At 37.6% G+C, this 16,787-nt stretch overlaps 1 protein-coding gene across 4 annotated transcripts; it reads left to right on the top strand.

The window, feature by feature from the left end:
• The first annotated feature begins 82 nt into the window (after positions 1–82).
• On the top strand, positions 83–15,560 carry LOC117300249 (adipocyte plasma membrane-associated protein-like). Of its 4 annotated transcripts, none has more exons than XM_033783980.1 (10): positions 83–250; positions 2,839–2,934; positions 4,935–5,036; positions 6,549–6,664; positions 7,908–8,000; positions 8,500–8,616; positions 11,057–11,228; positions 11,534–11,668; positions 12,701–12,890; positions 15,143–15,560. In XM_033783980.1, the coding sequence occupies exons 2-10, from the start codon at positions 2,849–2,851 to the stop codon at positions 15,347–15,349; spliced, it is 1,218 nt and encodes a 405-aa protein (XP_033639871.1). In that variant the 5' UTR covers positions 83–250; positions 2,839–2,848; the 3' UTR covers positions 15,350–15,560. The 4 variants fall into 4 exon arrangements, with proteins under 4 accessions (XP_033639871.1, XP_033639894.1, XP_033639887.1 ...); XM_033783987.1 differs by lacking the exon at positions 83–250 and adding an exon at positions 956–986; XM_033784003.1 differs by lacking the exon at positions 2,839–2,934.
• Positions 15,561–16,787: the final 1,227 nt, after the last annotated feature.

Below are 16,787 nucleotides of genomic sequence, written 5' to 3'. Positions count from 1 at the left end.
GTTTATCTCATTTAGATATGGTGAGAATTAGAAACACACTGCTTGTGCCACACCAAATTCTCTTATACGATAGATCCACGTGTTTGCCGCTCGTTGTACTCGTGGACGCCGCGGCATTAACGGTAATAGAGCGGTAGTTGAGAAAATTCACACTCAAAATCCACTCGATTTTTACTCAAAATCTGTGATACCTACCTATTTGAACGATTCCAAGTGTAGTGCTATCTGCAACTTCCGAAGCATTAGATCGGTAAGTTTCATGATGCAGAACGTTGCACATGGTTTTTCAAGGAAGCGAAAGGTTTTGATATCAGTGGTGCTGGGGCCAAGGATACGGAGTGGATTGGACCGATTTATGGGGCTAGTATGGACCGGACTCGGAGGACCTCATACCATGGAGGTAGAATTCTAAATTCTACCTCCATGCTCATACAAACTACAAAGCATTCGTTTGGGACAAAGCATGATCGAAGATAGTTGCGATAACGTAACCCTCCTGCCGACGGCGTATTTTTGAGTGATATTGTAGGATTCATTAGACATTGAGGATCAAGTTCGTGTTTCTAGATTTGTGTCATGATTTTCAAAAGTGGTAAAAATGTAGTTGCGATAATCGTAACCCTCCATCCTCCCGACGGTCGGAGACCGGAGGGTTACGACACAAGACTGATATTATCGGTGTAACTAGCAGTTTTGTAACGTCGCACTTGCTTGGCAACAACCAATCAGCGTGACCCAACCATGTGGGGGTATGGAGCAGCACACGGTACTTACGAGCTGTATAGTTTGTGCACACACGATGTTCATACAGTACATGTACATGTACATGTACATGTACATGCCTGCATGCTGCGCAAGTACCGTGTGTTGCTCCATACCCCCACATGGTTGGGTCACGCTGATTGGTTGTTGCCAAGCAAGTGCGACGTTACAAAACTGCTAGTTGACCCCGCTATGGATTATGTATATATTCGGTCAGTCTTTTGGTAAGTTTTTGTCGTTTTTTCTGCCAAATATTTTCATGATGTTGTTTTAAGGGTTCCAGATGACGTTGTCATACAATAAAGATCAACTCCATGTGTTTAGAATGTCTGTCATGATTTTGGAAAGTGGAAAAAAAGGACGAATCTGATCACGAGTCTGGCAAAAACTGGTCAAAACTGCTAGTTACACCGATAATATCAGGCTTGTGTCGTAACCCTCCGGTCTCCGACCGTCGGGAGGATGGAGGGTTACGATTATCGCAACTAGTAAAAATGGAGCAAATCTGCTGACTATAGCTGTCGAAATTGTACGTTTTTAACCATTTCCGCCCTGCTCACATTGCGTCTGCTTCGTAAAACCCTCCGGCCGGCTACGCCGTCGGCAGGAGGGTTACGTTATCGCAACTACATCGAAGAGGACTGTTCCTTTCCCATCTCGTTGACATTGGTCCTCTTCTATCTTCGGTCTAATGGCGACTCAGACTCAGAGCCCAACAAGCAGGGGTCGAAAAAGAAGACTCTCTTTCAAAAGAAGGCTCTCTTCCTACTGCAGATCTAGACAGTGACTATCTGTCATCAGTGCAGTCTTGTATTGTTAATATAAGGGAATCATATGTGTGGTGAAGAGGTTTTCAAGTAGTGGTTTAAACCCAACGAGGCCTCGTTTACCGAAACGAAGTGTCTGTGTGTCTGTGTGTATCCTGGTGTCATGTGTTTTCAGTAGGATAACAGGAAAATTGTTCACAATCGAAAACTGAATGTTTTTTTTCAAATCATGTATCCAATTTTTTAACAAAAACACTTACACACTTCATGGTGTGTTGAAATTTTCAAAGTTTTGGTTTTACGTTGTGAGAGACAGTCCGCCATTAACAGTGCTATGCAAGCACGAAATTGGAGCAATGTCATATGTTTTCACACCTTTCATTGGTTGGTATTTTATTGAATATTCAGAAGCTAGTATGGCGTGCAAAATAAATCAAAAATATAATTCAACATTTTTGTCCTAAGGCATTATGGCTACTATATTAGAATCCAGAGATATCATTAGGCATGAAAGTAAAACACCCCACCCCCTTGAAGCACACACACTTCATAACAATCTGTTTTCCCCCATTTCAGACCAGTAATGTTTGGTTTCAGGAGATAAGAAACCAATCTATGATATTTTCTCTTTAATGTAGACGTAATATTTATTACAGTATGCAGTTAATCAAACAAGTTTTTGTTGTCATTTCACTTAAAATATATCTTAATTTTTTCCCGATATTGGCACACCACAGAATCCCAAATAGTAACCACCTCACGTGATCCATCTAGTGACTAAAGTAGAATGAAACTCAATCTAGCAGATAGTAATTTTGTTTTGAACTTTCGAGATTGGATGATGTTTCTTTGACTCATTTGAATGTTGGCATAATAATGCACTAGTGATTTGTACCAAAAATCAATCATTTTATAAATGTTTGAGCATAACCAACGACAGGAAACTTTATTCTCAGCATGATTAAGCCTGATGAAAATACAGACCGTGAGTAATCTGCATAGCTTCTGTCACCAGTACAATCTCGCAGTAAACGGGAATCAAAGTTGGGGTTCGAAAACATATACATGTATATGAGGGTCGATAACGTATGACGCTACGATATGTTATTGGATCTCCTCCCTGGATACCGCATACACTAGCAACATTTACATGGAAGAAAGGAGCTGACAGTCTTTTGTTTACAATCCACTTCTATTTCGATCTATGAAAACTAGGGAAATAGAAGCAACTTCCATGACATTTCATATATTTATTTTATTAAGGATGTCTAACTTTGATCTTGTTTTCAATACCAATCATCCTTAATAGCAATACTAATATGGAGGGTGCAAGAAAAAGAAAGACGAAAGCTCCTGTTTCCAGCAAACCCTCAGTAACAACGCACAATAAGGTGTCAAGCACTAGGTAAATAATATGACTGAATATAATACTTATAAATATGACTGTGAATTCTTTCATGTTTACAGAGAAGATGGAGTGTTCTCCGTTACCAGCGGTCCGCTGGCCCTAGCGTCAGTTTTAAAACACCTAGGAGTCAGTGAAAATTCTGTCCAACCAGTTTGGCTGGCCAGTATTACGCAAATTACTGCGTTGATTAAAAAAGTTGAGGATTCATTCATTCATTCATTTAATGGTTTATTAAAATTCTATTCAATTCGCTGCCAGCAGCAGAATTACATGAACAGTTACATAGTTAAAAATTTTGAGTAAAATATTACGTACATTACCATTTAAAATTGCCTAAATCTTACACAGAAAGACTGAGAGGGAGAAGTACTGTACACTCCTATAGGGAGGAGAACAGTTACTTAAAATTAATTAATTAAACATATGAGTTACACATTACAATCAAAATTAAAATGGCGTAAAAACTATAACACTCAAAAACGGAGATTATTTAGAAAACAAGGATGTAGATAAACAACAAACTAACACTAACAGGTCCAACTGGCTCTATATTTAAACAGGGTGTTGTGTCTTTGTTGCTGTGTCTGTTCTTTGGAGATAATTATATTTCAACGTGATAGAGTCAAAGGTTGTGTGTGGATTGTGGATTTTGTTGTCTGGTTTGAAAGTCTCAATTTGTATTTGCTTCGTGGGTTATATTATAATTGTTTGCTTTTTAGAATACAAGCCTGGAAAATAGAGTACAAAGTTCGGCTCAAATTCAGTTCATAAAAGCTGGTCCGGACTCTTGTGTACAATGTGGTTACAGCTTTTTTTCCCCTTTTATTTACTGGGCTATACAATTTGTATTCCCGTCCAAATTCCAGAAATTTGTTTTTGTATGAAATGGGTTGGATTGTTATCGTCAAAGCTGGTAGGGTAGGTCACTTCAAATTCCTGTTGGTTAAAATCCTAATCCTAAAAAAAAAACTAAATTAGCATTGAAGTGTCTGTTAATTCCTGTTCCTGAAGTTGAGGTGATTTTTTGCAGGGTGAAAAGTGTAGCTCTTTTGTAAATATCATGACTAGAATAAAACTTAAAGGGATTGTATATTCATCGATATATTTAGCATGTTTATTTTAGCATGTTTATTCTAGTTAATCACAGCACATTTCAAAGCTGGTTAACAGTTCGAAAATAGTATAGGCTGTTGCAAACTGTTAACAACAAAAATAAAATGGTAGAAAATAGTAGAAAATGGCCTGAAGTTCTCTATCAGGCTATAAAATTTCGTAGAAAATTTCTAATTTGCTCTTTTGACAAAAATAACATTCCTTTCTTTGTTTAAAATTTTGTTAATTATGTTTACTTGATAACAGTTGACTCGGCTTACTAACATATATGAAGTTTCTAGAACCAACTTTAACAATTTAAATATCACACCTTTTTCTGTATGTGATATTTTAAAGAAAAAGAGCCATAGTTCATCCTTTAAAGACTGCCCTTAAGGGGAATTACCTGGCAAAACTTTGTGAAGTACAACAATACTCCATTCAGTTGGCTCCAGTTGATGCACACAAGTTTAGGAAATGATCTGAAACTTTCTCAGGGATTTGCTTATTTGATTTTGTATACAGAGTACAGTTTAGAGGTTAATACAGGATTGGTGGAGCTAACAAAATAGTCGCAGACAGTATTATCCTTTTGTGTATCAACCATGATGTACATGAACAAACCTTGGCTTATTCTGTTGTGTGGATCAGCATTTTGGTTGTAACAACTGAATGCAGCTGTTGCGTTTTTAGTTAGGTTTTCCAAAATATGACTTTTAAAATGTATGATTTCCAAAATATAAATCCAATATGAACTTCATAATTAGTAAGTATTCAGACTAAAATTAAACATTGATGGATTTTTTGTCCTTGCCAACCCTGTATAATACCTTTGTGTACAACCAACCCTTGAAAAATACATTTTTTTAACTATCAACATTTATATTCACTTTGATCTTTGACAGCTCATCATGGAGTCAGTGTTTTCTCTTCTTTGTTTTTATGGTTGCTACTTTGGGTGTGGTTATTTACCTCTTGCCATGCCCAATTGATCCATCGCCTTTGATGTAAGTCTAAATTAATTCATTCAATAAAAAATTACCATTTTCTGAGTCATAGTTAAGTGGGATCTCTTACGAATCCCCCCCCCTCCCCCAAAAAGGTGGGAAAAAGAAAGAAATCCAACTAACAACAACAACAACACACTGCAAAAGTAAGTTTTAAGATTGTCAGGAAATAATTCAAGACAACAAATTAAAGATTTCGCTTACTCTGCTTCTGATGTGCCATCATTTTAAACAGAAAAATGGTAAGAACAGAAACATATGAGCGAAAGTGTTGTCAACCTGTGCGTGTGTTTTTGTTTTCGAATTTGCCACACTAACTTGTATATATTCTCTAGTCGTGGACATGCTAGCACACCACCGCAGCTTACAAACTTAAATAATGAGTATTAATAGGTCAAATACTCAGAACCCGGTGTGGCGGTTTCAGTCTTTCGCCGTGTTCAGTTTTCCGGGTGACGTAGTCGGTCATACCAGCACGTTGTTCGAACGGTTTTAGCTTTCCGGCGTGTTCAGTTTTCCGGGTGACTTGTCAGATACCGCCGCGAGTACCCTGGCGAGTACTGTAGTTCTCTCAGCAGTGACCCCCACATTGTTTATATTACGATTCTTTTCTGTTTAGTCACATAATCTCTTGCCCCATCTTTACATGCATTCATGGGTACAACTTTAGGCAGGTCACACTCTGCTTGCATAAAAAACAACTCATACGATCCACGCGTTTGCCGCTAGTTGTACTCGACTCGTGGACGCTGCCATGACAGCTACCGGAGGGTAACGGATGACTCAATACGGCACTAAAAATGGACTACTTTCGCTTGCTGTGCGCAGGCATCGCATGACGTAACGCTACCGTATTTGGTCATTCGGAAAACTGAACACAGCGGAAAGTTGAAACCACCACACCGGTTCTATACTTCTTGTGAATGCAATACGAATTTGACGTCACTAACTCACAACAGTTGAACTGTGCTTAAACATTGGCTGCGTGATGTCAAAATTCTCTTCGCATTCGCATTCTCAGGAAGTGTGAACTGGGCTTTACTTGGAGTATCCGAACATAATATTGCACAAAAAAATAACAGAACTGTAAAAATTGACCATCAACAGGTTTGTAATAAGCCATATTGCTTGATTTGAATATTGTCTGGTCTGGTATAATGAAGAGCTTGATCACAAGTTACCACATTTATTTTTAAATTTTTAAACTATAGAGACAGTTGCTGTGTCACATGATTTTGGGCAAGCTTTTGCGTAGTTCCGTAAGAGACGGTAAACACCCATACAATTTTTTGAATGAAGGTGTATGGCACAATGTTACCATGGTTGCTATATAAAAGCTTGCCCCGAATCGAGTGACATAGCAACTGTCTCTATAGTCTGGTGAATTCAAATTTAAGTGGTAACTTGTGATCAAGCATGTCATGAACCAGACAATATTCAAATCTAACACGCAAATGGTTAATTGTCTCTAGTCAAATCTAATGTTTGCTTGATTGATTGAATGACTTGTAGATTTCCTGCCCCTCCTGCATTAGAGGGTACTCTTGCACCAAACAAGTTACTGCAAGGAACTGAAAACATTCTGGAAGGAAGACTCAGTGGACCTGAAGCACTAGAGATACGCGATGGTAATGAATAAACATTATAGCTTTGTGGTCAACCCCTTGACAATACTGTACTTCAATTTCTCACTTTTTATACTGCACTTGGCTCTATATCTAAAAAATTACTTTTGACATGACTTGATTGTTTTTGTTTTTGTAAATAGTCTGAATTATTTTAATAAAGCTTAGTTTCTTATCGAAGCAAACCATCTGGAAGCATTTGGGCAATTTTTGTAGTCTAGATAAATAACAGGTTGTAACCATTTTCTTTACACTTAAAAGCAATACAAGTGGTAGTGCTTTTGATAATTGCCAAAAATCTGGAGCGGTTATGTCCATGCAGGAATAATAAACCGGAATTGGATTACATGAGTTGAGAAATGTTTTTGAATCCCTCTCCAAACCATGTTCCTTGGATAAGAATTTTTTCTCAAAATGTTATTCAGTTATCAATAGCCTCAGTGCTTCTTACCAAATAAGTTTTTACAGCCATTAATAAGGGAATCAATGTGTGGTGAAGAGGTTTTCGTCTAGTGGTTTAATCCCAACGAGGCCTGACGTCGATTTCACAAAATTCTTCCTAACTTAAGATTAATCTTAGGACTTAGGACGAGTCCCAACCCTGCACTGTAGCATGCAGACCTTAAGATTAATCCTAAGTTAGGACGAGTTACTCGTCCTAACTCGAGATAAGACGAGTCCTAACTCTTTGTGAAATCGACGGCTGGTTCTTAATAATTTTACCGAGACGATGTCGAGGTAAATTATCAAGAACTAGGCCTCGGCGGGTTTAAACCACTAGTTGAAAACTGATTCAACACACTTTGATTCCCATTCATAAATACCTTTTTGGTAAAAAAACATCAACAATTTTTGGTCAAAATGTAAAATAAATGCAAAAAATTATAATTGTTCAATGATTTCTTTCATAACAACACCCTCCAGCTATTAAATGGTAAGGCCCTCCGGTAAACAACTCCTTATATGGGAATGCTGTGCGCATCGCGCATATCGCGTGATGTGGCACAACTGTTTCAGCCGTTGCTCTCGACCAATGGGAATGAAGAAACTGTCTTATCGCGTGTCACGCCCATGTTTCAACACTTTTTATAAACAAAGTCATAAACAAAGGTTTATACACACCCACGTGACCACTCTCCATCGATAGGAATAGTGAAACTGTCTGAGGTATTTATGAATATTGGATTAATTACCAAAGATTTACCCTCCCTTCAGAATGTTTTTTTCTCCTTTTCTATCTATCCAGGTTTTCTGTACACTGGCACATCAGATGGACAGATTGTCAAGATCAAAGGAGAGGAAATTACAAATGTTGCAAGATTAGGAGTCCCACCATGTGGTAGGGTGATAAAATTGTCATTCTTTTCATTGAAATGTCAAGACAATGCAATATAAATTTTATATAAAATAATAATATAATATCAAAGTTTTATATAGCGCACAGATCTACAAGGTACTCAAGGCACTAAGTATATACACAGTGACACTATCAGAAAGATAGGTACTGCAGTGATGTATTCTGAGACCCAATTATTTAGCACCTTATATAAGATCACAATGTTACTGTAGCCTATGAGAAAGACTCCACTATGGTCAAAATGTCTGTATTTCAACATTAAAGTGAGAAATTACTTCTCTTTCAAAAACTGTTACTTCAAAGGGAACCGTCTTTCACTATATTATATACTATCGACAGCTCTCCATCGCTCATTACCAAGTAAGTTTGTATGCCAACAATTATTTTGAGTTTTTTTTCCAATAGTGTCCAGTGCCTTGAAATGTGAAAAAAGTGTGGAATAACTGAAAATCTTTCATGTGATCTCTTTGATTGAGTGCAGGATTAGAGAAAGATGAACACACCTGTGGACGTCCTCTTGGAATGAGATTCCACACAGATGGATTTCTGTATGTTCTGGATGCATATCTTGGAATTTATAAAGTGAATGTTGACACAGGTAAGTCATAGTGGATACTGTCTAGTTTGTATGTTACACTTTTGTTTCACCATGCATGTGTGTGGTTTTTGCAAGCTTGTGTTTTTTGTGGCCTGCATGTTTTTTTTTCTGTAGCTTGTTGACTCCATGGTCATTTCTCTTGTGTGTGTATGATTGGCATGGTATTCTACTTACTTTAAGCAAATTGTCTGATTTTGTGGCTCTTGGAAAAATCAGTATTTTTAATTAAATTGACTGAAATTTATCATAGCGTAGACCACATGTAGGCCAGCTCTTAAAGCCATTATACACTTTCGGTAATCAGTATTGTCCAAGGCCCACACTTCGTGTATCACAACTTACATAAAAAATAACAAACCTGTGGAAATTTAGGCTCAATCGGTCATCGGAGTCGGGAGAAAATAATGGGAAAACCCACTCTTGTTTCCGCGCGTTTCGCCGTGTCATGACATGTGTTTAAAATAAATCCGTAATTCTCGCTAACGAGAATTTATATTGTTTTAATGTTTTCTCAAAAAGTAAAGCATTTCATGGAACAATATTTCAAGAGAAGTCTTTCACCATTACCTTCTGTAAACCCTGTAAATTATTTGTAAATCTGTGAATTTTTTGTTTTCTGTACCGAAAGTGTATAATGGCTTTAATGTACTCAATTAAACTTTCAAACTAAGTCAATACTGGATTGACATCCGACGGACCACCTTCCTGCCTGATAATATTTTCTGATGTTGTGTTTCTCTTTATAGTTTGCACATTCATCATGATTTCCTTACCAACACAAGTTACTAACTTATAATATTTTATTGCCTCAGAATTTTGTATTATTGTTGGTTTTTAAAAAGAGCTGGTTAAAGTACCTGGCGGCACACATGAATACAAATCTAACCAGCCGTGACAACCAAAAAGAAACAAGTAAATAACACCAAAACCAACACAAAACACAAACTTGAATAACACCTAAAATGAAAAAAAGTACTCACAAAAGGAGTCACTTGGGAACCTGTTCACAGATATTTTACTTGAGTCTTGGTTTTCTTTCTTTTGAGGCTATTCTCTGAAAACACCTTGTGGTCCTAGCAAGGTCATCTGCTCAGTGTTGTCATAACATGCCTGTTCAAACACAGTTTTGTAGTAAAATCGATGGGGTGCATTTGTAGGTTTTGAGCTTCTTTGGTATGAGATTATTGTTGAATTTCTTTCTTTGTAAATAGCTTTACTAAAGTATTTAACACAAGATACATAAGTTTGTTACCAAGGGTTGTTATGTATGGCACATTATAAATGTTTGTGATCATTATTAGTGGCATGTCATGGCTGTGAGTGGTTTGGCACACGTTGGACTAAAGCTCTGGTGTTTCTTACCAGCAAAGTGTGAGGTAGAGTCCTGGTTGAGTTGTAGGTCCCTTGTGTTATGTTATACCCATTAATAGCAACCCGTACACTATTAAGAGAAGGGGTTTGCGTCGTTTTTTTCTTGTATGTTTGGCTGCAGATTGCACTACAGCGCATTTTAAACCATTTCATGGTGCTATTTAAATTACAGTCATGATTCTTCCTACTTAAGTCAAAATGATTTCCAATTTTCTATGCCCGTTGTAAATACTGAACAACTATGATTAATTAACCTGAACAGTCCATTAAAGGCACTGGACACCTTTGGTAATTGTCAAATACCAGTCTTCTGACTTGGTGTATCTCAACATCATGCACAAATTAACAAACCGGTGAAAATTTGAGCTCAATTTATCGTTGAAGTTGCAAGATAATAATGAAAGAAAAAACACCCTTGTTGCACGAAGTTGTGTGCTTTCAGATGCTTGATTGCGGGACCTCAAAATCTAATTCTGAAGTCTCTAAATCAAATTCATGGAAAATAACTTCTTTCTCAAAAACTACGTCATTTCAGAGGGAGCCGTTTCTCACAATGTTTTATGCTATCAACCTCTCCCCATTACTCGTAACCAAGTGAGGTTTTATGCTAATAATTATTTTGAGTGATTACCAATAGTGTCCACTGCCTTTTAACCCTACACCAAATAAACAAGTAGGTCAGCCCTTGAGCTAAAAATATTCCATGGACTAAATATAAAGCCAGCATTTAGAAAACAAAAACAGGCGCTTTGAGATGCACTCGAGTGTGATAAAGCATATGATTGTTATTATCAGCTGGTATGGAATTTTCAAATGCATTAATCTGCATGCTTTGAATATTCTATTCTATTTTGTTAAAACCACAATACAGAAACAATGGATATACATTGATGAGAATGACAAAAGTCAATTGTACTATTCATTTATTTGAAAGCAACAGAATTGAAAAAAGAAATCTCTTAGTTACAGGATATCTATACCTGACTGTTACTCAAGGATTCATGGAAAGTTTTACCTGAAATCTCACTTTCGTTTAATTTTTTTTGGTAAATTTTATCCTTTTTTGCAGGGAAAGCAGTGCAACTTCTGTCTGCATGGGACCCCATTGCGGGTGCGCCATTGAAATTCCTGAATGATCTTGATATTCAATCTGACGGCATCATTTACTTTACTGATTCCAGCCAACGTTGGACTCGCCGTGAAAACATTTTTATTGCACTTGGAACTGAACATACAGGAAGGTAAGGGTACAGAGCCATCAACATATTTTAGCAGCTGGTACCACAAGAATTTAATAGATGGAAATTTGCACCTGGGATAAAGAATATTAATTTTGGTTTTACCCATACGCACCGTTGTGTGTAAGCACTGTATACTCGGTACTTTCTCTGAGGTCTGTGAGGAAAAAAAAAAACAGGAACATATTTATGCAGTGCATGCTTAACCATGGAGCAAGGACCTTATGGTTTTACCCCCAAAAAAAGATCTATGGGAGTTATGTAGTGACCATTGATATAATTTAATTAATATATATCTTTCTCTGCAGGTTATTTAGATTCAACCCAAATACGAGAGAGATTAAAGTGCTGATGGATGGGCTTTATTTTGCAAATGGCGTACAGTTATCTCCCGATGAAGATTTTCTGTTGATGGTTGAGACCACCAAAGCTAAGATAACAAGGTAATTCATTTACTATTTTAAGATAATATTTACCAATTCTACAAAGAGCTTTCTGTCTGTACGAGCTTTTCACTGTTTTTGTTGAAAGAACTTTAAATTGTTAGGGGCAATCTTGATTTTTAACACCAAGTCAGGTATCGTGTTTGTGAGGATTCTTTTAGCCATGTCAGAGGATCTTTATGTGAATGGGTCGCTTTACTTCTTTACCCAATCTGTGTAGGAATCACACTACAGATTGTGTTTAAAATACAGTGAGGTCGATAATGTTTTGTTTTTGGTCAATCCAATACATTCGTGCTTTACAGTTCATAGGGCACACTGGAACTGGCAGGAATCTGTGGACCAGTGTCATAGGGAAATCTGTCCCCCGAAGATTCTGTCCCTCATAGGAAATTAACATTGGCTGAAGCAGGAGGACTCAATAAAGTGCGCCATCAGAAGAATTTTGTACACAGTTAGGCATTTGGAGAGACAGAATTTCTTGGGGGACAGTAACTTCTGACACACGGGCAAGGCTCTCTTACTACTGGTGGCAAATTGCAGCCATTTAGCATGCATTAAACCACTTTGCATTTAATGGTGCACCTGCTATGGACAAAAAAATAAGTACTTAACAATTCATTTTGTGTGCAAACAAATCTTCTCTCCACCCAAGTGGATTTTGTATTGAAGTTATCTGATACAAACCACAATGGAAACCGACTGGGTAAATCTTATATGATTTTTGGTCGATCAAAGAAAAATTGGCTAAGAGTGGAGTTTGAAGCAAGGACTTCTTGATTATTGTACAGGCACTCTAGGCCTTTGGGACCACTAGCATGAGCATAGGGGAAGCCAGCTCAGCAAAGCCCTGGCATGTTGATCTGGAGGTCATTAGTTCAAACCCTGATGCATTTAATGTTTCCTTGTTCAACGCAAAAAAAACTTAAAGCACAATGTTCTAGATCGCTCGGCCACAAGAAAGTTCTTGTTAGTTTTCTTATTACTCAACTTTGAACTTACACAGTAATTTTTTCTTTCATTGATGAACAGGTATTACCTTAAAGGTCCCCGAAAAGGCCAATTTGAGGTATTTGCAGACAATTTACCAGGGTATGGTGACAATGTACGATCAAGGAAGGCTGGTGGCTATTGGCTGGGATTAGCTTCCATACGGAAACAACCATTTTCTCTACTTGATTTCTTTGTTGCAAGACCTTGGCTTACAAAACTTGTGACAAAGGTACAAAGCTTTCTTTTCTGTTTTAATGTGCAAGCAGTTTTTATTTTACTGAAAATTCGTCTGAATATGTTTTTCTTTCATGACATGTAATGTATTGAAGTTGATTCTTTAGAAGAGACCACGGCGCTTGCGAGGCCTGGTGTTTTGCAACTGAACAAAAACACTATACACTTATTTATTTATTGCACTTGGTACAGACAAAACAATGTATATTTTACTTTTCTGTCAATGTCATGAAAGTGAAAATAACAGATTTACACTGAAATTGCCTTACAACAATATACGTATGTCTCAAGAAACCCATAATACAATCATAAGCCTTGCGCTATTTTGATTGTAAATTTGCCCACACTCAATTATTTCTTGCTATAGCCCTGAAATGGACTAAGAATTGGAGCACTACAAACAAGATTATAAATTATTCATTCACTCCAGAAAATCAGAACCTGCACCAGGTATTGTTGAGAATTTTTTTCTCTTTACTCATTCATTGAGATACATCTCGCTTTTTGTTCAGTGTATAAAAACGCTGGACTATCTTAAAAGCCGAGTACACAAGGGAATTTGGTGACATTCTATAGATTTGTTTTGAAATGAAGGTTTCTTTGAAACTGGTCACCCTTTTTCTCAATGGATGGAAGATTCCCTTGGGCAACTGTGCTAGGAATACTTGGCTCATCCGTCTGCCACGGCCTGGAAATGGCGAACTGATAGATATTTTGATGTGAAAAGTATAAACATTTGTCACTGATGATTGTTATCATTTTAAGAGATTTATCAGAATCTGATGATTGCACTGGCTGCAGACTCTTTTTGGTGCTCGGCAATTGCTATTCAAATTTTTTTTGTGGCAGGGAATTCATCAAACTGAAGTTATTTGAATTGTGGGTTTGACTGTTCTACAATGGAAATGTCCACTGCTTCCAATGTCACCGCAGGGGCACACGACTCCATGACTGTTATATATATAATGTTGAGCACGATCGGAATGGTTGGTAATGCATTTGTATGTCTGGTGATGCTGCAATATCACACTGTGTTGAACTCAACAACCAATAAGCTTATCCTCCATCAGTCTGTTGTGGATTTGCTAGGATCGCTGGTTTTTCTCCTCCGCCGTCTGCTTGTGTTGACTCCACCAACGGCTGTACCGGATGACCTCTATGGCTCACTGTACTGTAGACTGTGGTGGTCCGAGTGGCCCCAGTATGGGATGTTTCTCACGTCAACCTACAACATGGTTGCTATAACCACGGAGCGATATCTTGCAATGTGCCAACCGGTCAGATATCGTTACATGTTCTCAAACCATCGTGTTAAGTTAATCGTTATTGGAGTGTGGAGTATTGGTTGGACGCCAACTGCTCATCTGGTGTTCATATCGTACCAAGAGAATGAGATATGCCATGCCTCTTGGCCAAACCGTACCTTTCAAGCTGTTGGAGGTACCATCCTATGTATTGAGGAATTCATTGTCCCATTGGCCATCATTATATCTGCATACACCAAGATCATCTCAGAGCTTCATAAACGGTCTAAAGCCAGGGCTGGTGAAAACAACCATGATGCGGGGAGCATGCTCTCTAAAGCCAATAAGAACATTACCAAGACCCTATTCTTGGTGGCTGTCTTTTTTTGCATCTGTTGGACACCGACAGAAATCAACTACATCTTGTACAATCTTGGAGTGCATGATAACTTTGTGAACAGCGTCGTGTATCAAGCAACGAACGCCATGGTGGTGATGAATCTTTGCATCAACCCTATCATCTACTGCTTTACCTATCAGCGCTTTCAGAAACAGGCCATGAAGATAATGTGTTGCGGATTTTGGCGCAGGATTAATCAAGTTGACATCACCGAGGAAATATAACACTGTGAACCTTCAGTAACAGTTGTTGATCCAAATAATGTTTATGCTCGAACATGAACAGTATGCCTAATAAATAGCAATGTTTGTGACAACCTTGCATCAAAAAATTTTGATAGTTAAATTGCAACATTGTTTTAAGAGAGTTAATACCCATCCCAGAACTCTAGTTACGTGTTCATTGCTGGGGCATCAGATTAACCTGCTGATTTTGATGGTTTTTTTTTGTATACCAACACCCCCACCCCCCCTGCCATTTAAAACAAAGACAAGAAACTTTGTGTTTTGTCATTAGAACTTGAGCTTTAATTTGCACCCACATTTCACCTTATGCAGAATCTGTCATTTGACTAATGTAATTTTGTTCCGTCCATCCCTACAGTTCTTTAATTGCAACTCAGTTCTAAAATACGCTCCCCAGTATGGACTTCTCATAGCGTTGGACCAAGATGGCAACATAATTCAAAGTCTGCACGACCCAACAGGACAAAATGTGTCTTCAATCAGCAGTGTATTAGACACAGGAGAATATCTTTATTTTGGATCATACTACAAGAAATTTATCGGCCGATTGAGGGTCAACTTCTAGCTTTGTATACCATGTGCCCAAGTTCATAAAACTGTTAAGCCGAAAATACTGCATAGCAAATTTCTTTGCTAAGAGAAAAATTGTTGGGGTACAAGTTGCAACAATGCAAACTCTTTGGAATGTCGACTGGTAACATGTTTCTGCTAAGCAAGATTTTCTGTGCTAAGCAAGTTTTTTTGTGCTCAAAGTCACTGGACACCTTTGGGCAGTATTCTCATTTGGTATATCACAACATATGCATAAAATAACAAACCTGTGAAATTTGAAATCAATTAGTTGTTTAAGTTGCGAGAGAATAGTGGAAGAAAAAGACACCCTTGTCGCTTGAATTTGATTTGAGACCTCAGCTGAGGTCTCGAGTTTAATTCAAATATTTTGTGAGAAATTATACTTCTTTCTCAAAAACTACATTACTTCTCACTTTGTTTTATATTATCAACAGCTCTCAAATGCTCGTTACCAAGTAAGTTTTTATGCAAACAATTATTTTGAGTAATTACCAATAGTGTCAAGAGCCTTTAAAGGGTTGATGAAATTGGGCCCAGGTCTAGATGCAAATGGTTAAACCTAAAAAGCTTGGTTCCAATATTTTTCAGTTGCCTCTGCATTTATTTCATCCCATATTTTTTTTAAATTGATAGTGGAATAGGTAAACAGTAAATCTCTGTTTTAGATTTTGATGTTTCAAAAGTTAGATTTTGATAAGATGTACTTCTTTTTATAATGCGCCCTCTTTGGAATTTCGGTAATATTGTCAGTATAATTCACTCAAGGGAATGAAACTACATTAGATGGTAGACTTGTATGTGGTAGTAAGATAGCGCCCTCAAGGGCTCATGTGGAGGCAGCTCTCCCAAATCTACTCATCACTCAACTTCACATGTTATTCTTCATATGTACTTGTGTTGTCAAAAGTTGAATTCAGGCTGCGTCTGAACTGGCTGCTACAGCTTCGGCTGCGACTGTTGCCTAAGGTTGTAAACCAAGGGTAGTAATATATGCTTTAACACATTATGACGCGGTGACCAAGCCACAGTCATAGCTGTAGCAGCTAGTTTACCCCGAGTGAGAACACTCGCATGCCATTTTCAAAACTACAGCTTTGGCTGAGGCTCCATCAATTATTAAAGGTATAATACAAAATTGGCAGAGCTGACAAAATGTTGCAGACAGTGTTCACGTTTTGTGTTTTCAACCATGTTGGCCAACATGAAATAACAAACAAAACCAAAATTTGGGCTTTATCCGTTGTGGGAGTCTGGAGAACATTTTTTTAAAAACTTTTGGTTGTAACAACCAAAATTAGCTGTTGTGAGGTTTTGTTAGGTTTCAGATATAGTTTTCTTTATTTGTAAGAATCAATGGTTCTAGTATGAACTTCATAATCGGTAAGCTTTCAGGCTAAAATTAAACATTCGTTTTTTTGTTATCCTTACCA

Source organism: Asterias rubens, chromosome 1 (assembly GCF_902459465.1).
Source record: "Asterias rubens chromosome 1, eAstRub1.3, whole genome shotgun sequence".
In the NCBI taxonomy this organism is placed as follows: Eukaryota; Metazoa; Echinodermata; class Asteroidea; order Forcipulatida; family Asteriidae; genus Asterias; species Asterias rubens.
Note: the sequence above shows the minus strand (reverse complement) of the source record. Positions and strands in the feature narration are given on the sequence as shown.